Below are 24,851 nucleotides of genomic sequence, written 5' to 3'. Positions count from 1 at the left end.
ATATGTACTGTTTTAATACTGTAATGTATTATGTAATTACAAAAGCATAACTGTAAAACTAACCTTTTTGAAACAATCAGTCATTTGTGTTTGCTTTGTGCTTTGGAAGCATTTTCTCTTGATCCGAGATTGCATTTTTTGTAGCATAAGTTTCTCGGCCAACTCCGTGTCGTCTTGTTCTTCCAAATAGCTCAGTAATCTGTAGACTTGTGCAAAGCCGCTTCATGAGTCTTCTGCATATGCACAGTATCTTCTTCGTCTTCACTTCACTGTCCTTCATTCTCGGTCTCTCCCCTTGCTTTCTTCACAATTTCGTCATCTGTCAAGCGTTCAAAGTCAGGTTCGTTGACGTCACACTCCAACCACTCGTTAATGCTTTCAGCATCAACGTTCTCACCACTCGGAACTGTTTTCACCATATCGGCAAAAGTTGCTGTGGGCGTCTCTATAGCTTCCTTCTCTTCTTTACAACTCAAAGGGGTTAGGTTGTTGTTGGCTTCAACATTAGGCATGAGTTTTCTCCATAATGTTATGAGGATTGACGGTTTCACTGAGTTGTATGCAGATGCAATATCGTAGATGCTGTCGAAGATTGTGTAGTGTTTCCAAAACTCTTTCAGATAACCTTCTTCAATTTTGGTCATTAGCAGCTTGGTTCTGTATGTTCTCTTCATTGTTGCAATGACTACTTGTTCCATGGGTTGGGTTAGCTCAGTAATGTTTGGGGGGGGGAGAAACTTTGCAAAAATTTGTCCATCAGAAGACTTAACATGCTTGTTGCTGACTGAGAAGGTGTGTTGTCGATCAATAGCACAGCTTTTTCAGGCAGGCTTTTCGATTTAAGATGTTTTGCACTTGAAGAAAAAAGATGTTTTCGAACCATTCTTGAAAAATGTTTCGGTCCATCCATTCCTTTTTTTGGTTAAAGTAAACAACGGGTAAATTTTCTATCCTTGTGCCTTTGAAAGATCTCTTTTTTTTTTTTTTTTTTTTTTAACTTTCCAATGACAACAAGTCTAAGTTTATGTCCACCGGTAGCCTTACTGCAAGACATGATAGTGATCCTATGCTTTGCTGCTTTTATAACCCGCCGCTTTACTTTCATTTTCAAATGCTAAAGTGCGATTCCCGATTTGTCGACAAAAGTCCCGATTCGTTGGCATTTTAAATTTGATCAAAAGATAGCTCTTTTTTTTAATACAAATTCTTCAAATTCATGGTAGAAATCGTCGGCTGCTTGTTGGTCACCACTAAGTTTCTCCCAATGAAGTCCAATTTCTCGAATTCCATGTCGCTGCTTAAAACGAGTCAACTAGCCAAAAGATGCATCAAAATTTCCTTTCAGGCCTAACAACTCAAAAAAGGTTTTTGCCTTCACCGCAATGATAGGACCATTTACAGGAGTACCCTGTTTTCGTACTTCAGCTAACCACTCTGTCAATGCCGTGTCTAGCTCATCAAAGGTAGAACCTTTCACACTTTTTCGCGTTTTCTTTGCGGAAGCACTATCCGACATTGATGCAAAGTTCACCAGTTTGTCTTTTTGCTTTAGAATGTCACGCACTGTTGTTTCCGCGATTCTGTAATCCAATTCCATATGCTACCTTGTAGCGCTGTTTGCTACTTTGGAAATTAATTCTAGTTTTGGCGCTATCGTCAACACAACCTTCTTTCATTTTCCTGACATTTTAAATGAGTAACAAAAACACAAAACCAAAAAGCACAAGCACTGAATACAATAAAAAGATAAGAAATTTAACTCGGACCGGTTCACAAACACTATTAGGCTTAAACTAACAATGGCGAGTGAAAGGAAGTGAACGTGTCAGTAAGATTAAGACGAGAAAGGGCGGTGGAGCGAGCACTGCAAGCGTGAGTAATCACTTACTCATCATAGGGGCCGAGGGTAAGGTTCCGAGAAGGCCTGGGATATTTTTGCAATAAATAAGCACGATGTTAGCAAATTTACCGTTTCGCTCAGTTTTGTGAAAATTTTTATTTTGTTTGCTTTACGCTTGTTTAAAAAAAAAAAAAAAAAAAAATGTGCGGCAGGCGCGGATAATCGGGAGTCTACTGTACCTGAATGTCTTTAAAGTTCGTAGCTTAATGCTTTATCTAGGGCCGCCGCTAAAATCACATAATGCAGTCTCTACGGGTCTTAAATTCTGCTACAAAGTGCCTTCCCAAGTTCTAAATTTTCACCGCACTTTAACTTTGCATCCATTCTAAATCATAAAAAACTTCTCATCCCTTAATTTTCCTGCTCGGTGCTTCCTCAAATTCTAAAAATTTCGTCTTCCCTAAATTCTGCCGCCGCTTCTGGGTTTATGGTGAATAACATATCAGTTATTCTTAATTAAAATAGCACTAAATGTAATCTTTTGGCCTATGAGTTTCATTAACAAAATCTATTTTTAGAATATGAAAAGAAATTTTTGTTGAATTTGCCTTGTCAACATTTATTAAAGCATTTAAAAATCTATAATCATTGCTAAGCATAAAAGGTTGCCATACTCTTGTTATTCAATTACTAATATAAAAAAAAAGTTTAAATATTATTGCATAAGTTATTACTGAAGCTGTCATGTATTGATAAACATGCAGTGAAGAAAGCAAAATATAATAAATAATGACTTGCCAGGTCGACATCATGGATATAAAATAGGTGAGTGTTTCGGTTTGAGATGTATGCCAAGCAGACAGCTACAGATCCAAATTATTAATCTCACAAATTTATGCTTACATGATTGTTTTTCCATAACAAGTTATTTTATTTAGTGCCTAAATGAATTTAAGAATCGAAATTTTTAAATGAAAATCTCCACGTGTTTTATTATGGAAGGAAAAATCAAATGCACATGTGTAAAAAAAAATATACCTCCCCCAAAAAAGTTTTTGTGGCTTTTGAGGTCTGGATTTTAGATCATTCCGGATAATGGACGTCGGGATTTCAGACTTTGTACTGTATTAGTTTCTGGTGCTATGCTTAAATTAGTTGAAATTATTAAAAAAATTTGTCAAGTTAAAAATTCCGATTAGTAGCAGTAATACTTATTTAACATAAATTATTGCAAGCAGAATTAAAATTACTGAAATCCAAAAGTCAGAATTTTATGGAAAGAGAGCAAAGTGTACATGCAACTATTTCTAAATCTCAATGGCTGTCATTGGCAGTTATGATTCATAGCAGTCTTTAACTGGACAGAACTTTACCTAAAATCTACGGAAAATGAAAGATAAGAAACTATTCTTCGTTCTTAAGAAACAGTCAACAGAATTCATAAAAATCACTTAAATTTTATTTTCTTTGAAGTAGTGATGAGATGCTCAAGGTACATTCAATTTAAGTGGCAGATGAGAAATTTCCCATCTGTCTCATATCTAGGTACTTCTATTATGATGTTTTAGGCAAACATCTTGAGCTTGATAACTGATAGCTAAGGTAATTTTTCATCTGTCTGATATTAATAAGCAACAATGTCTAGAAAATTGAATTTTTTGAGAGCATGGAAAAAATTTTTTCCCCCTTCCCCATATTTTGAAGATTAAAATTATTATATAACTTTGTTTGCAAAAATTATTTTTCATTTTAAGGCATATAACAAGTACATATACAGTTTATAAAACTGAAAGATTGACTTTGCTTTTTTTTTTTTAAATCATTTATTTATTTAAAAACAAAATTCTTCTAGCTTAACAAATATTTAAAGCCATGTGTATATATGCATATGAAATTCAGTGGCAAACAAAACTAATTTAATAAGACAACTGAATTTAAGTAAGAATCTAAACTCATTCAATCAAGTTAATTGAATTACATGACAGAAAGGAATTAATGCTTAGATAAAAGATACTCACCTTTAACTGTGGAATTATCTATAAAACTTTACTCTGAAAGAGGGGGGGGAATTGTGTGTTTAAATTTTGAGTTTGACTTTATTAGAAATGTTAATAACTTTGATTTTCAAATCAAATTCAAAATTGGTTTTTGATATTAGCTAAAGTGAATAAAATAGCAAAAGAATATAAACTCAGAACTTTCACATGTTACAATAGAATTCTGTTCTATAGTGGAAGAAGAAAACAATCTTTTTAGAGCAAACTTAATTGAATTTGATAATTTACTATTATTCTTATGTGTTTATATAAATATTGTGTCATAATCTTTTTCTTTTTAATTTAAAATTTGTATGCCTCACTTTATAAACCTAGTCAGAAAGTTCTAAGCTTTCTGACTTGATTTACTGGAGTGTGTGATGCATTTAATTGTGGTTTTTATTATTGCATTAGATACTTATTGAATTCCATTATTCTATTTGCTGTAGTAGAAAGATTTATTACTTTTTGATATTAACAGGCAGATTTTGAATTATAATGCTCCCCTGTTTGTTTAATATTTTTAATTTTTCCTTCACAGGCCTTTAAGCAAGTTATCAATGATTCATCCATTTTCAGTTTAGGAATAACTGCAAAACAAAATGGGTAAGATTATTTCTGTTTTCATGTAAATTTCTTAAATTGGTTATTTTACTCTGTAACATAAACTATCAAAGTGCAACTTTTAAAGCAATTTTAGTAATTTTTGAAAAATTCTTACAGATCTGATTTTGAGTATTAATGTTTTCTTGTGTATAGGGCTGGCAGCAAAACACGTTCACAGTCTCATTATCCTGAATATTTTTCGAATTACTGTGAGATTGTGCTTAGGAAAGCACGTACAAGGAGAAGACTGACATCAAAAGAAATGGAACAAATGAAAGTAGTATGTATTTGTATTTTCTTCTTGCTATTTCAAACATAGAATAGACATTTACTATTAAAAATGATTGAAAAGAAGTTTGTATGATGTCAGTTTGCAAATTCACATGTAGTAAGATTAAGTAATAGTTGTAATAGACATGATTATAAGAAATTATGTATCAGTAAAGACAATTTATACTATCTTACATACAGTAGTGTTGAGAAAAAAGTTGCGTTTGCTGTGGTTTTAATGAGGGTATTAACTTAATCATGACACAAATTTTCACGAATTTTAAGGAATTTTTAAAATTTTAAAACTGTCAGGTTTTTTTGGCAAATTTCAAAATATTTCCTTCTTTTTCTTTTTCTTCTTTTTTTTTTTTATGTGTAATTTTCCATTAGAATTTTGCAAAAATGCAGTGCAAAATAATCAAAAATCTAAGCATTAAGGAATTTTCTGAGGCTTCACAACTATCAAATTTTTCTGTAAATGCAAATAAATCCATAAATTTTAGATTTTATATATGATTTTTTAAATTTTGTTATAATTACTACATAATATTTAAATATGTCATTATATTTTTATGCCATTTTCTTTTAAAATATCCAAAAAGTGTACTGCAAACTAATCTGACTCCAAGATCCAAACTACAAGATTAAACTTTGAATTAACCAGCTGAAGTTACATAAAGTTGCCTTCTGTTGCTATCAGTGCCAATAAACAATTTTGATGCCAAATGATGCTTTTTCTTTTCTTTTTTAAAGTGTTCTACTTAAGTGGGAAAAAAAAAAACTGCATATATCTGATATAATATTAAAAAACACAATCTAGTCAGATCATAATCTTGATCAAAAATAAACTTATTGAATGTGTTCATAGAATTTGATTGGTTTATAAATGTAAATTTAATCTAATAATGCTTATTTTGTCATGTACTAGTTACAACGTTGCTGCTGCAATTCTAGCAGATTCTCTCCCTTCCCCAAACATTATTATCTTCCATCATGAAATTTTCTGTAAATCTGCTAATATAGGGATTTTGTGAACTTTCACGTCTTATTCTTTGCTTGCCCCACAAAGTTTGTCTTCTTCCTCCAGGATAAAATTGCTATTGTAGTTATAGCCTCTTCTCTCGAGTGGTCAGTGCTGTGGAAAGGAGGTGGCAGACCCTCGGGCCATCTTCCAGGGTGACCTCCCTCAAAATTAGAGCAGAACTGCAGAAATCTACATACAGAGTTAATGTAGTGGAAATACCTGTACAACCTGGTGGTAATATTCTGTTGTTCCATCCACTTATGCTGGTGTTCCACCACGCACTTGCTTGTAGTTATAGCCTAAATTATTTTATTGTTGCTTGCACCTCGAAATTGATTGGTATCTTGCAGAGCTATTAGATATTTATCTAAGCAAGAAACAAGAAAAATGAGCAATGCTGTTGCTGGAATTCAAACTTTGAACCTTCCAGTTACTTCCAGCCAGACATGCTTCCCATTAAACCATGAAGGTACATGGTAAGGAAAGGGAAAAGTCCTTTACATTTTACCCTCACTAAAGGGCAACTTAAAAGTTGGAAACTCAAATGTAAAATCCAAGTGGTAATGAATTATCATTCACTATATTTTAATACAAGTGCCACTTGTAGAGCATTTATGTATTTATTAGAACAATTCCGTCGCCAGGATTCAACCATGAAATCACATGCTAAGGAAGGTGAAATTTCCCTATCCTTGATTTTTCTTATTTGAAGGTACTGAAGATGTAAATAACTATATCTAGTATTTGAAGATAAAATCAATAAATTTTATGTTTAATATTTTAGTTTCAATTTAGAACTAACAGCATGTGCTTATTCTTGTACATAGTTGCAGATGTATTCAGATCATTTTGAAAAGGCGTACATTGATGCAACAGAAGCTTTCTATAGGGTTAAAGCTCCACAGTATTTAGAAGCAAATGGTGTTCAAAACTATATGCAATATGCTGAGCAGAAGTTGACAGAGGAAGAGCAGCGGGCTGCTAAGTACCTTGAATCTCATTCTGTACAGTCGGTAAGTAGTTTCTTTAATGTTTTCTGGCTTAATTTTAATATATATTATTGTATATATATATATTAATATTAATATTAATATCTTTACTTCATTTTATCTTTTTAAATGGTGCAATTTTGATATGAATTTCCAAAAAGCAGCAAATTTCCTGTTCTTTTGCAATGGGAAAATCTGCTAGTTGGATAAACTAATAAGTGTATCTTAAGAACATGGCAAAGGAATATCTTTTTATTTCTTTTTGAAATGTTAAAAGTGCAATAAAATGTGAGTATTTCTTTGAATGTAAAATTATTCAAACTTTTTACAAAGTATTGGTACGAAATGCCCAGCCTCAGTAAGATAGCTGCTCTGCAAAGTAGTCTTAGGGTTGCCAAAAAAAGGCAAGGGAAGACAGGATTGCCACATTTGGCGACAAAATTGACTATATGCCATAGACAGATGGAGAACCTTCTGAAACGAATTCTTACTGGTTTAGCCCAGAATGTTCTCGAACACAAGCCAAAAGCTATATAAACTCTGCTGGTATGTGGAGAGTCAGTTCGCACAGAGTTCTAGTCAATTCATTGAGCGAGTGTCTCCAAATCTAGTGCTGAGTTGGTTGTCGAGTGCATCGAGAGAGCCTCTTTGGGAATTCTGAGTTAGAACATCGCCAAATTTGATCTTTGAGTGTGTTGAGCTCCGGCAATCACTGAACCAAGGAGTCGGGAGGTGTGCTTTTGTGTATTGTCGAGTGCATCGCGAGTTGTAGTGTGGAGAGTCTCGAGAGTATGTAGACTACCGAGAACGACCGAGCAGAATCAGGAGCTGTACTCTGGTGTTTTACTGTGAAGCTGTCTCCAATGTTATAGCCAGATAACCTGAAGGCTGTGTCGCTGATTCTTCCAGCATGTTTGTAGTAGATCTTCGATGACTGTAAAAAGCATTATTTTGAAGCTGTCTTGAATAATACTGGCCAATAAATTGTGTTTCTATTTTTCATCAAGTGCTGTGATCTTATTCACTCAAATCCATATAAAGATACGTGAAGAGAAAAATGCAACGGTATTATAATTTTGAATAAAGGGCTAGTATAAATCTTTTATCCCTCAGTGGCACAGCTTTTTGAATGTGCTTTTGAAACATAACATTTAAACAGCTTTTATTAGCTAAGTTTGTGTAATTATTTTCGTCTGTTTCCATAAGCTAAATATTGTACTTACATCATTGAAAAATTAAGAAAATAAGATGTTTTAGGGCTGATGAAAAAGAAAGTATTGCAGTTCTTCAGAAATATGGTAGTGTGGCCAATAACCGAGAATGCAAAAATTCATATTTTTTGAAGTTGTACTTTTTAAGTAACCAAATTTTATAGACATATGAAGTGAAAAATTGATAGAAAAGTGTTAGAATTTGTTTGAATATTCCTATATCTAATTTACGATAATTACTTGCTCTATGTATTGTTGGACAGTGGAATGTACAACAAAGATATTCTATAAAGAAAACTGGTAGTATTCCAAACACAAATATCAGTTGGTGTAATTTCCTCTGAGAAATTAATTTTTCTATGTAAAACAAGAATGTGGAGAAGCATTTGTGCTCCACATAAGGATACCCAAACAAAGATTTCTCTCCAAATTCACTAATGCATTATTGCTATCTAGTCACCGATGAGTTTGAGAATTTTCGGTAGGGTTTTGGGTAATCAGGAAGTACCTTTAAATGTTTAGAATGATAATTATTGAGGTTATTCATTTAAAGTAATATTTTCAGGTTTAAAAATAAAAGTTGGAATTTTGGAATATTAAAATATACAGGGTGTCCACTAAAGTGCACTACCACCCGTTTAACTTCTGAACGGCTACGGCTATAGTCAGTGGTGTCCAGGTATAGTAAAGTGGCTATGCACTATTACGTGAGATAATTTTCAGCACCACCTGGTGGAAAACAGCGTATCTATCTCAAAAACGGTATGAGATAGGAAGAAAAAGTGAATTACAAAGTTCTAGAGCATCATCGATTTAGTACAAAAAGACACCTCGTGGACATGAATATTAAGAACAGAATGTTTTAAATGTGCATTTGTTTATTCACAGTTTTCGAAACTGTGACGTCATGAAACAATCTTAGAAAGAAAAAGACAACTAGTTATCACCAGCTATTTTTGTTTTTGATGTTTTAAACTTCACCTAAAATGCACATCTGGACCTTGTTAGAACTTCATGTTGCATGTTGTAGCATAGCGGGTGACACTTTTGCACAAGCATCTGTAATATGTCGTTGCAGTGCTTGTGGAAGGGTCACACACACCTGTTGTTTGAGGTATCCACACAGGAAAAACTCCATTGGAGTCTGAGGTGAACGTGGGGGGGGGGCACTGTTCGAAACCCCTGTACCCGATTATTTTTTCTCCAGATTCCTCCATCAGGTACTGGTTCACTTTCGACGTCATGGGTGAACCAACCATTCGGGAGTTGAAGCAACGGCAGGTTCTCAGCAAAATCTGGTATGTCTTACAGAAGTTCTCACTATTGTGAGGCCATTAGCATATCATGGTAAAATATTGAGCCAATTAGCCTGTTCTAAGTCCCCACCAAACATTAATTGAAAACTGTATTTGATGTCAAACGTTGACAGAACATGATGGATTTTTCCAGTGCCCAGTAATGGGTGTTCTGCCTATTGTATATTTCATTTCGCGAAAAGCATGCCTCATCCATCCACACTAAACCTGCCAAGAATTTTGGCTGGACATTTATCAGGTTCATGACGAAGTTGCATTATGTGAAACATCTCTAGGCATTCCCCAGTAATGCCTGAATAGGTGTTGGTCAGTATGGATGAGCACCTGATTCATTTAGGATTTTCCCAAAGTAACTTTTTGAAAGACCACAGTTTTCACTTATCTCTCTTGTGCTACTGTTTGGATATGTGAGGCCGTATGATAAGACATCTTCCAGTTGCACTTCCCGCCCTACCTTTGCTGGTCTGCCAGATCGAAGTCAGCTAGTCATGCAGCCTATCTCCTTTAAACGTTTCACAACCTGTAGGATAGTTTTTTATGAAGAATGCAGGCCTGCAAGAAAACATTGCCGATGCAACTGCATTGCTGATCATTCCTTGTGCTCACATTCATGTAAGTAGATTCTCAATAATCATTTTTTGAAAATTGCTCCATGATAATGAACTTCAACATACAAGCATGAGGACATATCTCTTTTATAGCTCAGGTGAAACGGCGTGGCGTTTCGTACACTATTTGCAATGCACAAATTCACATACCAAGCTCAAGTTGCATTGAATTGATGTGTTTTGCGACACGATTGTGCGTGATCTGTATGTTATCATCTCTGTTTGTAAAGACAATCAGTATAAGGATGCACCCCATGGGTTTTGAACCAGACTACACTCGACTGTGAATTACATGCGACATCGCTGTGCCACGATATGGCCATGTTTTTCATCCGAAAAATAATCTTTTCTCCTTTTGTTCAAGTTTTGTGACGTCACAGTTTTGGAAATAGCGAAGAAACAAATGTGCGTTTTCAGTGTTCTGTCTTTAGCATTCATATTCATAAGGAATTAGATAATTTTAGCTTAGTTTATACTGTCCATTATACATTAAATGCACATGCGTAAATGTATTATGCGCATGCGCACACGCATATTCGCAGCCGTAAAGATCTTAACGCGAACGCGTAAACGTCAACGCGACGCATGCGCAGAAAGTTTGTAGCTTTGAGGTCCAGATTATATTTCATTCTGATTTATGGGTGTCCGAATTAACGACTTTTGACTGTAATATAATGATTGTCTATCAAAAAATGCTGGAACTTAAAATGTAATGAAAATAAAGTGTAGGAAAAACAATGTGTAGGAAAATATTTAACAACTTCTGTTAGTTCAATTCGCGATGCAAATATGAAAGTAGAAAGAAAATTTCAGTATACTGTCACCTTCATAAGAATTTTATTGAAAGGAAATTGGTGCTTATGTATTAGCTGGAACTCAGCAAAAATACTATCTCTGACTCTGGTTCTCGTAGATGGCCATCAAACCATGAAGCTGCTGCAGATTCTTCTAAAAAAAATGACTTCTTTTTTTTTTTTTTTTTCCCTTTGTCTTTTCTTTTCTTTTACTTTCTCTCTTCAGTTTTTTTTTTTTTTTTTGGGGGGGAGAAGAGGAAGGATTGCCAGTTTTTTAATTTGCAGTCTCAACTTTTAGATCAATTAGAGCAAGTACTTATTTTCATTGCATCATTTTTGAGGGGAATGGATCTTTTCTTGTGGAATGTTTTAAGGGACAGAGCTTATTCACCTTATTTAAATTTTTTTGCATTTTTTCATCTTGTCTTCACTAGATTTGCTGAGAAATGTATTAGAAATAATCTATTAATTTAAGCAGTATGCTGTTTTGCCAAAAATTTGTGTGTAGGAAATTATTCATGACAGAAGCCATATACTGGAAATAAAATTTCAGCGAGAGCCAGCAAAGTGTTAGAATAAGAACTGGGAAATGGATTGAGATAAGTCACTTGCCTTATTCAACAGAAATCGCACAGAGATAGAAAAAAGCCGCAGAGAATAACAATCTAATAAATTTTGGAATGTGATTGCTAAACAGTATCCATGGGAATCAGAAAAACCAGTTCCGTCAATCTGCTGATGTTGAAAATATATTTCATTGTTCAAAGATGCAATAGATTGAAGCTTTTGGTATTGCAGAGTAATGGGTTAATATACAAGTATCATATAATTTAAATTTTGATTCTGTTTTCAAGTTTAGACTGTTTACCCGGAACCCCAATGTTACATGACGAGAACGCCTTCTCCGATGGGCAGCGGACCGCTTGCGGGGGCTTTCACTGTAAGTCTGCTCTGTCTTATATTTGTCTTGTAGCAGTATTTATTAGGGGCAAAATGCCTTCGTGGAAGACTTTCTAAGGCGAAACGCTGGCATTGGAAACCTCGAAAATGAATTCATCACCGAAAAAGATGTAGTCGGGTTCGAGCCCAGCTAAAACAGGCATTAGCATGTAATCTTCATGACATGTTCTTTCACCCTTCTGTTTCTCGTCGTCTTCCTCTCTCAAACACTCTCGTTAACCTCTCAGTCTTACACGAGCCCTGTTTTTGTAACTAAGTTCACCCCAGCATACTTACTAATGAAAAACATTTCGAGTTTAGAGATGACATTTGAGACTTACTTAAATATTTGAAATAAAAAGGAGAGAGAAAGAGAGTGCGAGAGAGAGAGAAAAGTTTTGATTAATGAGGCTGTACAGTAAGTCCAAAAAACCAACTTCTTCCTGTCTTCTCTACTATGTGTATGGCCTCAGTTCAATATTATTTTCTTCAGCGGGAGGTCAACAATTTCATGCCGTTTTTATTCTTTCTTTTACAGCACCCTTCCTGACTCTTTGGTTTTTTTCCGAACGCTTGCGGGGGCTTGTTCAAAAGGGGGAGTATAAGGTATTTCTCCCGCTTTCCTAGCGCACTGATGGAGCACCTTCCCTGGGAGATAAAAAAGAAGGATTCGTTGCGAAGAACAGTGACCAATAATTTTCTTCTCCTCCTTCAGTGTATTAAGAAAGTTTAGATAAAATGCAGTTTCCCTTAGAAAGTCTTCCACAGAGGGCAAAGGTGACATTCAGACGGGAGAAAGAACCCCAGAAGAAGAATTGGGTTGGCTGCAAAGGATGGAAAAAGCACTCTTCCTCCAAAAGAATTCATCGTATGTCTAAAGTAAGGTTCGTTTTGCAATAAAAAAAAGGAAACACGTAAGTCTCGTATCTTTTACAGATCAAAGAAAAAATGCTCGAGGGCTATACGCAAAGGGAGAGGAATACAAATAAAGTTAATATAAAACAAGAATTACCACTTACAGCAACCTTTCCTGGAAAAAATGCATGCTGGAAGGGATAAGGAAATACATATTTGGGCATGCTAAAGAAGGCGGGAGGAAATGAGCAGAAGAAGCGCTCTTGGAAACAACTTAGTAGAGCCTAGAAAGAAGAAGCGCTGTGCATAGTTCCAGTCTTTTCTCACCCTGGGAGTGATTTTTCCTTCCACTTTCTCGTCTAACTGGAAGACATGATCATGTGTGTCGAAAACATAGCTTTAAACGAGTAGAGGGGCCTATGTCGGGGCTGAGAGAAGAAAATGGAAAAAGAAGTTCGCATATTTCTCTCTCTCTATATTCATATGGAAGAAGAATCTCGCATGTTTCTCGCATTGCGGTCGCTTGCGCCAGGGTCAAAAATTCGAAAAGTGGGGTAGGGTACATTTAAACAGCGCGCGAAATCTAGCGTACGCCGATTTTCTTATCTTCCTCGCCTCAAAGCCTGTCGGGTGTCTGTAAAGTAAAATGGCCACCACGTCCTTTTTCTGTGGCGTAGCAGAGCAATGGCGCAGAAGTGTGTATTTCGGCTGCTTGACGTCCACCGTGCCTGCACTTAAAATTTCTCAGTTAGCCTCAAAATTACTGGTACCCGTAAGAAAAACCCGTATAGATTTATAGAAAGAATGCCCATGCGAAACGCACCGGAGTTCTCTCTGTAAAATTCAGTTTACACTTTTCTGATTTTTTTTTTTTTTTTTTTTAAGTGGAAAACTACTTTCTCAGAGACCTCATTTGCTTCTTTTTCCATGCACTGGGAAAAGATTCTTCCGCTGGAGGGGGGAAGGAATGCTTTACGCTCCTCTCAAAGACTATCAAACTGGCAATCTGAGACAGAATTACAAAGCCCCTTTGGTACTCTCTTCTCATTGAACAGAGACAAAATGTTCAAAAAATGCCCCTTCCACACTCGTGAAGCAAGAAAGCACACTTTCGAATTCTATTTTCTTCTCCGTAATTCAGGGGAAATCTTCGCTGACAGGAGAGGACGGTGAAAGGGTTAAGTACAGATATCCCCCTCGTAGAGTGTTGACACTGCTCTTGGGGGGCGAAAGAGAGAGAGAGAGAGGGAAAAAAAATGCTTACGCAGGCTTTGTACAGACACCACGAAACAGTGTTCGAATCCTGGCGAGGGCACTGCACAATTACAAAGATTTTTATCTCTTTTTCATCCAGTTACTCAGCGAAAAACCAAAGACTACAGCAGGCTTCAACTAAAATCCCGTCTGCAGAAGCCCACCGAAAACATCGCAGGTCTGGAGCGACAACTAATCAACACCAGGGTTCAGTACACCCTTCCTGCTTTGCTTGTTAATAATTATTGTTGTCATATTTCCACATTCTTTTTTACAACTCACTCCATGCATGTTCCACAGGATTTAAGTCTAAAGAATATTGGAGAGATCTCAGAAGGGGAGAACAAAAGTCGAATTGGGGGTGCACGAAAAATTCTCTTCAGAATTCATTTGGAGGGTTTGAAACTGCATTATGCAAATGTTGTCCCCTGAAAATAACTGGCTGCTCGTCGTTCCTCATGTGGTCTCCTTCAAGAACGTTGGGATCAAGCCTCCACAGGGAGACGGGTGGGGGTTTAGCCAAGCTGGCTGCCCCGTCTTGGCTAAAAGAGGTTGTTTATGCACGATGAAAAATATGCAATGCCTTTGCTGAGAATCGAACCACGACAACAATGATGAATTTAACATCGCAAGAGGAATATGTGTTCAGTTATGCAAGGGACATGCTCTTGACCACGGTCTTCCTTCACCGAACCAAATCCGACAAAATTGTTCTCCGAAGAAGCACATCGAAATTGGACCGTAAATATGTTCGTGAATACAATGCTGGGACTCTTACCAAAGGACTCTTACCAAATTTTTACCAAATATTTCTACCTTATTTAAAAATTTGTTTCTTCGATTCCGAAAAAGATCATATTCTGCAGTTTTAGAAAATAGGCGAGGAAAACTTATAAACTACTATAAATCTATTACAGAATCACAGGCGGATAAATTTTTGGTATTTTCTGATTATCTGGACCTCTCCAATATCAGCATGTCATAAAATTGCCATGTTTTAGCCATATTTTCAAGTATACATGCAGCCAACAGCCAACTAATGCATTTGCATACAAATGGTAGTTGCATATGGATTTATATGCTATATATTTAACTGTTTCACTTGTACTGGCTGTTAAAGATGTAAATTTTGGCTGTATAGATTTTTTTTTTTTTTTTTTCTTGTAAAATTCCTTGCTTCTTAGAAAGTGTCCTTTTTATTATTATTTGTGAGCAATACAGTACTTAGGTACTGTATTGCTGTATCTGTAAAGTATGTATCTGTAAAGATGCCAAACAAAAATTTTTTGTCCATTCTCAAAGCCACAAATAATTTTGCAAATTTTTGTAAAGATGTGGATAATCAGAAAGTGCCAAATTTTTTCTAATGAATTCTAATAAAATATATATTTTAAGTTAGTTATTTCCATAAACAAAGACTAAAACTGAAGTACAGTACAAAATCCGAAAATTCGATATTGGGAATGATCTAATAATTGCATCTCCTGACTATCAACACAAAATAAATTAACAAATATAAGTAAATAAAATAAATTAATTAAAAAAAAGTCCTTATGAAGTGTAGGAACGGAAACTATAATGCTGAAGAAAAGAAAGCACATGTGCCATAAATGTGATTAATTGAGATTTCTGCACATTACTATCTAACATTTGCTAGCTAGGGAGTCACATCGCGTGGCCAGTGACAATAATTGATGTTGTATTGATGTTGGACACAAACAGACTTTTGTCCCTTGGTTGGTTGGGGGGTTGCCATTTTACTGTTTGAGCTAAACAATGAGCAAAGCAGCAATATTACTATGCCTACATGTCATCGTACTAGATACAGTCAAAAGTCGTTAATCGGGATGCCCATAAACCGCAATGATCTATAATCCGGACCTCAAAGTTAAAAACTTTCTGCGCATGCGTCAACGCATAATGCGTTCACACATGCGCATATGCGTTAACGCATTCGCGTAATACCTTTATACATGTGCATATGTGTGTACGCATGCGCATAGTATGTTTACGCATGCATGTTTAATGTATAACGGATGGTATAAGCTAAGCTAAAATTATCTATTTCAGTTAATGTTGCAGATTGCATTATTCCTTAATCTTTGAATTGGATTCAGCTTATTATTTTTTGTAGACTATTAGAGCAATTTTATAAAAGTAAGCTTGAACTTTCGATTATGTCAAATAGAACTTCCGATGCTGGATACTGCCAAAGGATCTACAAAGTGAAAGCATGTTTCGATGTCCATCAAACAAAAAGTGGAATTGCTGCAAAAAATGGATAAACGCATATCCTTTGTTTCTCTAACCATTCCAAAATCTGCTTATCAATTTCACACTGCTCTGCGGGGGAGGGGAACGTCGCGGTGCGCAATGAACTGGAAGTTGATCTGTCAGCACTATTCTTATCTTCGGGGCAGATGTTTTTATTTTATTCGGCTTATAGTTCATTACTAAATGTAGTATTTCATCTCGATGTACTCTGTCTTTGATATGATTTAAAAAAATTCCTCTTCATTATAAATATCACGAACACACATCAAATAGTTTTCTGGTTGCAATTTTCTAATTTCGACTATGCCTAATGTATGCTTTACGCATGCGTGCATTGAAAGAAATGTTTAATAAAGTAAACAAATAAATATTAACCTTTTTTTTTTTTTTTGGTAAATTTTGATACCATTTAGATCATAATTGTTTCTTTATTTCTTAAATTACGGTTTCAAATTTTTAATTTTAGAATTTCTGCACGTCATCTTACCAGATTTAAACTGATGATCTATAATCCGGAAAAACTGTATAATCTGGAATCGCCGAAGTCCCAACGAGTCCGGATTAAAGACTTTTGACTGTATAAACTGATGATCTGAAATCCAGAAACTTTCCAAAATCCAGAATTGCTTAAGTCCATATCTCAGAATTTGTACTGTATATACTTTAAAAATATTTTATTGACAATTCTTTAAAAGCAAGATCACAGTTAAAAGAGATAAGTGACATATTTAATATTTAATTAATGATGATCAACAGTCATCAATGTTAACTGAGATCTGTTCAATTAGTTTTTATTTAGGAATGTACTTGGATTTTTATAAATAAATATCTTTTCACCCGAAATTTCAAGTTAGCATATGTATCTTTCTATAGAGAATTTTTTAAATAGAAAAAATAAAAAAATATCTTGATTGTTTTGTTTCAATAACTGTGATATGCAAACTAAATAGTTTCTTCAATTATTTTTAGCTGTGCATAAGCTGCATATAATTAAGTTTTATCTGAGCTCTTAGTTAATAATATTTTCTTTATTAATAGTTGACTGAATCATGTGTAAGTGTGCTTGTGACAGCATTTAATGAAAATATTTTAGCAGAATGTCTACCAATGGTCAAGAATAATGAAATAGAAAGTAAGTCTACTTCGATAAACTCACTGCATAGAATAAGTATTTTAATTTCTAGTAGATGGGTCTGGCTAATAATTTAAGTTTGTTGTAAATATATTTTTAGCAGTAAATAAATAAATTACTTAATTTTTTATTACTTTGTGTCAACTTTTATTTATTTGTCAAAGTAGAATTGTTTAATCTTTAACTTTATAGAACAAAAATGTTGAGATATACAGTCAATCACAAAAAAAAAAAAAAAAAAAAAAAAAAAAAAAAAAAAAAAAATGCACTCAGAAGAAATTGAGCCATAGCCATAAAACTTGGCAGGAATGTGGTCAAGAGATATACAAATGATTTAAATTTCAACGGCAATGAGACATGGGTAAGTGTGCTGTGGGCATATGAGGTGTACAGTTGGAAGAGTTTTGAAGCATGACTACTTGTGCCATAGGGCTATTTGAACGAATCTCTAAACTTGGATTGATGGTATTGTGACTATAGATGCCTCTGAGATGTAACCGACAGCAGTACAAATAGTTGTCTTACTTTGAGAAGGGGCGTATAGTAGGCCTCAGAGAAGCAGGTTGGTCAAACATGCATATTGGCCACCATCTCGGGCAGAGCGATATGGTAGTTGCTCAGTGTTGAGGACTATGAATAACAGAAGGGATAGATAGAGTCAGGGCATTCCAGGTACACGAATGAATGTGAGGATCGTGCACTCATAAGAGTGGCCACTTCCGCACCAACAACGTCACTACTAACGATTCGATGCCATTTACCACCTTTCAGGCATCCAGTGGTATCAAGAAAAACCATTCAGAGATGACTGGCCAATGCTGGTATATGCTGCCGATGTCCATTAAGATGCCTATCGCTGACCCCACATTATAGACAGTGTCAGTTGGATTTTTGGCTGAACTCGGGCAAGCTGGAGTGTGACTGACTGGAGGCATGTGATCTTCAGCGATAAATCTCGATTCAGTCTCGGTGTTGATGATCAATGCACATACGTGTGGAGGCGGCCAGACCAGTGGTCTGATCCATGATTTGTTGTCAAGCAGCATATGGCTATTACACAAGGTGTTACAATATGGGGAGTGATTTGCTGGGACACACAATCACCTCTAGTTGTCCTTCAAGGCAATATCAGCAAGACAACATTCATCTATATACTGTGTGATTCTCCCAACAATGCCTTCATGGATATGACATACTCCCATGTCCTGCCAGATCATGATACTCCCATGTCCTGCCAGGTGGCAGAGTGGAAAGCATGATGATGCAATTTAGCACAACATATCTTGAAAAATCACAATCTTTATTTTTTCCATGCATATCAAATAATCCTTTTTCAGACAAGATATTTCTTAATAATATTTGAATAGAATAACTCCCATTTTGAAGTACGACATCATCTTAAGCAAGTAAGCGGCAGCAGCATGGATGAAAAGCGTCTTACCAGCAGGAGAGCTAACGCGGAAAAGGGAAAAGTTATAGTACTTTCATAGGAAGAAGGCTGGGAGTGGGAAAGTTTCAGTTCACAGTTTTGGTTTAGAATTAATTTGATTGGACAAGAGGCATCTGCATTAAAACGTTACATAAGATAGAAAAGTCTGGAACCTGTGAGAAGAGATGAATTTAGGGGCAGATTACCAAATTTAGAATGTTAATTTTGAGGTTGTCAATTATTTTTTTGAAACAGCTATCATATTTTGTTATGTCTTACATATCCCCCCCTTCAAAAGAAAAGTTGTGTGAGCAGAGTGGAAGAAAAAGCATTAGAGCAGCAAAATGTAGTTATAATTGTGAAAATATAAAACATATTTACTTTTTTTAAACAAAAAATTATTGCCATAAAACTTTGACCGATATTTTGAATCAATTTTGACATTTCACTGAATGTCATAAAATTTTGAATTCAATAATAATTTTAGATGCTGTACTCTTTTAAAACAAATTCACATTTTTTAGTGTTCTGAGATAAGAATGTCCAATGAAATTTTGTAAAGTTCTTGAAAGTTCCACATGGTAAAAGTTCAAATTTTTTCACAAACTAAATGTTCAAATAAAATTCTTTCAAATTTTTGTTGATGAAAATATTTCTATTATATTACAAATTAAGATGCCAATTTTCATATTATTTAATTTTTTTTTCAACAAAGGCATTTTAAAATATAAAAATTTAAAAAATGTAAAATATTTTCTAATCAAAGCTTACTATTATGAAAACATACTCAGCGAAAAAAATGCATCATATTTGTGGACTATCTGGCATTGAGAGGTTTTACCAGATATTTTCATTCTATTCGAACTCTTTTTATGAAAAGGACTTTCAAAAAACAAAATGGACATTTTAACAAAATTGAGAACTTTTGTAATTAATAACTTATTTATTTATCAGTATTCCATATTTATTATGTTATAGTTTTAAAATTAGTCATATATTGTATATGTATTTATAACTCATAGTTTTAATGTTCAAAATTTCATATGCTATAAAGTCCAAATTTTATATGAGAAAGTCATAAACTATGATAGGCCATAGTTAAAGCTTGTACGCTATGTCCTGGATGTTTTCATGTCTTTTCTCATACTTTTGCTTTACTCCTGTACTAATGCTTTTCTCACCAAGGCCTCTCCTTTTGACGGGGGGGGGGAGATGTAAAATATAAAAAGAAATATGATGGCTTTGCTCTTTGCGAACCAGCAACCTTTAATTAATTTTCTGCAATTCAGGATCTTCCCCTACACCAGTACCTTCTAGAACAGTCGCGCCTATTGCATAACCTCCTCATATAAATGCTGCGTCATAAGTCTTTCTACATTTTTCTAGAAGCTACTCTGTTACATAACCTTTCATATAAATGCTGCGTCATAAGTTCTCCTACACAGATGCCTTCTCGCCTTCATTCGGCTAATGCCTCCGCTATGCTCTTCTTTCTTTGTTAGAACGTTATAAGTCAGTCGTATCTAATAATTCAATTACTGAATAAGTATTTGAGTAACTTCATCTGGAAAAAATCATCTGCTTTAAAATAAAATAAAGATGTGCTGTTAAAAGTGAAAAGTCCCGAGTCGTCATTTTTCTCCGTGTTGCAATCATCCCAGCTTCGTCAACCATCTGCCAAAACGTGAAATGGAATAGCCTCACCATTCACCCACGATGTGTGGGAATAACTGAAAACATTACACATGCACATATATATATATATATATATATATGAGGGAATCGGAGTGTTTAAAATTTCAGGAATCAGAATTCGTCATTTTCCCTACCGATTCCACATTCTAGATGTGGATAGAATGGGGTGTTTAGCCAAGTGGCGTGGTGGTAAACAACAGGCCATGGCTCAACATCACCTCAAATCATATCTTTCAGAATTTCTGTGGAGGCAAAAATTATGTTTTTGAGGAATCAATTAAAAGCAGTTTCAGAAAAATGGCCTTGCCATAATGATTGTTAAAACTATTCTTAGGCAACAAGATTTGAGTATTATTGTTATTGTATATTGTGTGATTTATTTATATCTTTGTGTCTCACTAGCTGGTGAGATATCTTGTTGATTGGTGATTCTTAGTCTTGGGGGCCACTATAATAAGGAAGTACCATTAATTCTTTACTTTGACTGTATTATATTTGATAGATTTTTTTTGGTAATATATATCTAATTAAACATGCTAGAAGTATTTTAATTAATGCTTAAGTGTTTTTAAAACATTTTCTTTGTAATAAGAATTTTTTAAGTTAATTAGAAATAGGCGAGAAGTTAAAATTGTTTTTAAAAAGAATAATAATACCAGATTGATATGTCATTTTTATAGAAAGTGTCTTCTGGTAAAAAAGATGTCTTTTGAAACCAAATATATTATTTTATAAGGAAAGACATTATTTAATTCTTTCTAAATGTGTTTTTGGTAGAAGTTTGAATGATTTCCAGCTATTAAGTTGGCATGATTTCTTTCCCTTCTTTCTGTAGTATGCAAATGTTTGCAAGTTCCCGAACATTTAAAAATATATGTTTTAGGTATTTATTGTACTGCACAGTCATGTGATAGTTTTAGATGCATATTTTATAAATTTTTTGGTAATTGGATCATTTCTTAACATTTTTTACTTCTTTGTACAAAGTAAAGGAAGCTTTGTAATAGAAACATTTCCGGATATATTTCAATGAAAATATCCATTTTACCTCTCTCGAATCCATTTGAATGGTTTTTTTTCCCTCCTCCTCAATGATATCTGTGCATATGGCCTGAATAAAGGAATTTCTTTCCAAAATGGATTCAGAAGGAATTTTTTTTCCATGACATCTGTACATACATATGTATGTGTCTCGCTTACCTCAAAAACAATTAGCTGTAGAACAGAGAAATTTTGTACATGGGAGTGCTATAACATCTAATTGTGCAACTCCTTTTTTTGTTGCAATCAGCTGCACCAATTATATATAAAAATTATTAAAGACAGAACTTTAAAGCATTTAATGAATCTTGGCACCAAATTTCAACCCACTTTTAAAGTAAGCAAAAAATTCAGCATCCAATAATTTGGAAAAAATCTAGAAAGTTCCATAGTCTTCTCCAGCTACAAAACTAACTTACCTACTACAACTTATCTAGAATAGAAAGAAGCAATGCTCCATGACTTCAAAAAGCATACCAAAGAACACATAATAAATGAGATTTAGACAAGAAAGTTAAAATATTGAAGAATTTTTTTACCATTACGAAAATTGGCAAAGCCAGTAACAACTTTAGTATTATTTAAAAGGTTTTCTACCATAATCTGATTATAGAAGAACTCCATGCCGCAGTAACTATGGCGAATATTCTGCAAAGACGTTTCACTGCAATTCATTGAAGACTTAAAATAACCACCAGTATATTTTACAATAGATTCTCCAACCTTTATGCATTGCTCAAATTTCACAAAATGCCAGATTTCAATTTATAGCTAACAAGACCAGAAATTACATGAAAGAAATAGAAAACCGTTTTGCTAAAATACTTAACAGTTCTCTACTTTAATTAAGACACACAGATGCAAGATCACAATTTCACTTGGATAATAAGTAATAACACACAGATACTAGAAATGCTTCTCACTATTAAAATTAAAATTATTTTCCGTTAATGATTTTGAGAATTTATACATGGCTGTTCCGTTGCAAGAAGTATTTGACAGTCTTTTAACTCTACCAGATTTATTTCCACAAATTATTACGGTTATTTCCAAGGAAGAATGGCAGCTGTATTTAGAAAGTATTCTTTTTAATAATTACATTGCTTTTAATAATGCTTTTTTTAAGCAAATCAACAGTATCCTAATGGGAATAAGATCTAGTTCAGTGATCTATAATGTGTACCTTTTCACCAAGGAATTTCATTTTCAACAACAGTTATCTCAAGTACAAAGTTCATATTACTAAAGCATATACAAATACATGGATGATATTATTGCAATCAATAACTTCAATAAAATAGAATTCGATCACATTTATCCTTCATGTTTGAAACTCAATAAAACTAACTTTCAACAAGGAGATATTAATTAACTTGATTAGCAAATTATCAACTTTAAAGATATCAAAATTTATGACAAGAAGAAATTTTGATTTTCCTACTGTTAAACTAATCTATTGACACTCCAGTATCTCCAGAAGAGTAATTCTAAATACCATACATACTCAGCTCCTTAGAATAAAAAGTATTTGTAACAAAGTCGAATACTTACAAGAAGAAATAAATTATTTAGTCAAAATTCTCTTTGAGAATAAAACACCTCTATTCAAAATTTCTATAACCCTGAAGAAAGCTGCTATTAACTACTTTTAAAAAAATTTTTTCATTTATAGTGATATGATATTTATTAATTAAGACACAATAACACGCTGAACAAATACTAATTCAGAAGCCAAACAACAAATATCAGCGTTATATTTTGAAAATTTTCACAGGACTAGTTTCGATAGTTTTACCGAACCACCATCCTCAGCTGCAAAACCTCAAATGAACAAGATAGGAAATAATGATTAGATAAGATAAGAAAGCCTAAACAAGAATAAGCAAGTGGTGCCATCTGTTGATGAAACCAGAACTAAAACATAATTTCTTTAAACGCTGAAGGCAAAGATGGATTGGAATTAGAATCGTTAACTAGAACAGAAAAATTCTTGTCCAGGCTTTCTTATCTAATCATTATTTCATATCTTGTTCATTTGCGGTTTTGCAGCTAGTCCTGTGAAAATTTTGAAAATATAATGCTGATTTTTGTTGTTTGACTTCTGAATTAGTATTTGTTCGGCGTGTTATTGTGTCTTAATTATAGAAGTCCCAAACAGGCTTATTTTGTGCTTTCTTTTTTCCACGTGGTTTTTGTCGTGTTGCGTTTGTATGTGTTTCCGAGCCCAAAACGGCTTATTTTTTGCTTCCTTTTTTGCACATGGTGTGGCCGCCATTTTGTGATTGAATGGGTTTCGGTAAGTACTTTTTTGCAATTTTCTAGTTCTGTTTATGTTTCGCATATTTGGATATTGTGCTTTGCTTGTCTGATTTCATGCATTTTGGTTACAAGCGTTTTGTTTTCTATTCATTTCAGTGAAAGTTTTTTCTGCTGTTTTGTATGTGCTTTATTATTATTTAGTTTGATTTTCTGCATTGTTTATCATGCCTTCATCCATTAATCGTTTCACTAAATTACACCTGAAGCAGCAAAAATTCCTGAATCATCTTGACTTTTTACTTAAATGTAAATGTAAAAAATTGATCTCCAATTTTATTCAAATCAAATCTAATCAAAAACCTTCCAGTCGCATTTCAAGAATTCTGTTAAATTTCAAGCTTGCCTTACTTCGGTCCATCATAAGGGATACACGTCAACAATTGTCCAAAATTGAACATGAACTCTATAAGCTTTATCTGGAACTCCCTAATTCATATCCAAAATTCACTGCCCTTGAACAAAAGTCTTGGTCTAGAACGGAGAATGCAGTTAACCGTCATAAAAACACCCTTGCAGTTATATTCGAAAAACTTTTTTTACAGTCTTCCAGTAGTTCAAAAAAATCTTCCCATTGTAAACATCAAGCCAATAGTTAATATTTCTAATGTTAGTCTTTCAGAAGAACAAGAGAGAAGTCTAAAATATAATTTTAACTTCTCACAAACCTGTAAACTCTCGATTCCAAAGATTTTGGCTCCTATCGAAAAAACTTTCAAGTTCAGTAAAGTTTCAGATTCACAGAAAGAAATGATTAGGCATCTTATCGCTCATAATGTGAAATTCAATAATAAACCTTTGAAACCAAATCTAACTGTGAGAGAAAGAGCTACAATGCGCGAAATTCATTCTAACCCGTATATTATCATTTCAGAGGCATGCAAAGGTGGCCAGATAGCTGTCATGGATAAGAACACTTACATTGATGGTGTCACTAAACTCTTAAACGAAGGACCATATAATCCGATCCCTAAAGATCCTTCACCTTCGGACCTGTCAAAAATGAAAACTGCAATCAAATTTTCACGAATCATTTCAAGCAACTTAAAACATTCGCTTATCTCATCTGTTGCGAATTTTGCCAGATTATATGCTCTTCCCAAAATTCATAAAAGTGGTATTCCTTTCTGCCCTATTGTATCAAACTCAGGTACTGCCTCATATCCATTAGCTAAATATTTAGTTTCTAGATTTTCAACTCTATTAGACAATAACATTTACA

At 34.2% G+C, this 24,851-nt stretch overlaps 1 protein-coding gene across 12 annotated transcripts in view; it reads left to right on the top strand.

The window, feature by feature from the left end:
* The window catches only part of LOC146995473 (cullin-5-like), a 154,301-nt gene that overhangs the window by 122,128 nt on the left and 7,322 nt on the right, over positions 1-24,851 (top strand). For 11 of the 12 annotated variants that reach the window (XM_085823987.1, XM_085823992.1, XM_085823988.1 and 8 more), the window contains 4 exons: positions 4,418-4,482; positions 4,636-4,762; positions 6,604-6,789; positions 17,055-17,148. In XM_085823987.1, the coding sequence (XP_085680113.1) occupies positions 4,418-4,482; positions 4,636-4,762; positions 6,604-6,789; positions 17,055-17,148 (472 nt within the window). Of the gene's footprint in view, positions 1-4,417; positions 4,483-4,635; positions 4,763-6,603; positions 6,790-16,482; positions 16,953-17,054; positions 17,149-24,851 lie in introns of those variants that run through there. The other variant, XM_085823990.1, reaches the window with a different exon arrangement.

The sequence above is a fragment of the Stegodyphus dumicola genome, chromosome 9, assembly GCF_044657685.1.
Source record: "Stegodyphus dumicola isolate Sdum_Otavi_A_Nest chromosome 9, ASM4465768v1".
Taxonomy (NCBI): Eukaryota; Metazoa; Arthropoda; class Arachnida; order Araneae; family Eresidae; genus Stegodyphus; species Stegodyphus dumicola.
The sequence above is the reverse complement of the archived record's forward strand: the minus strand, read 5'-3'. Positions and strand labels throughout refer to the sequence as shown.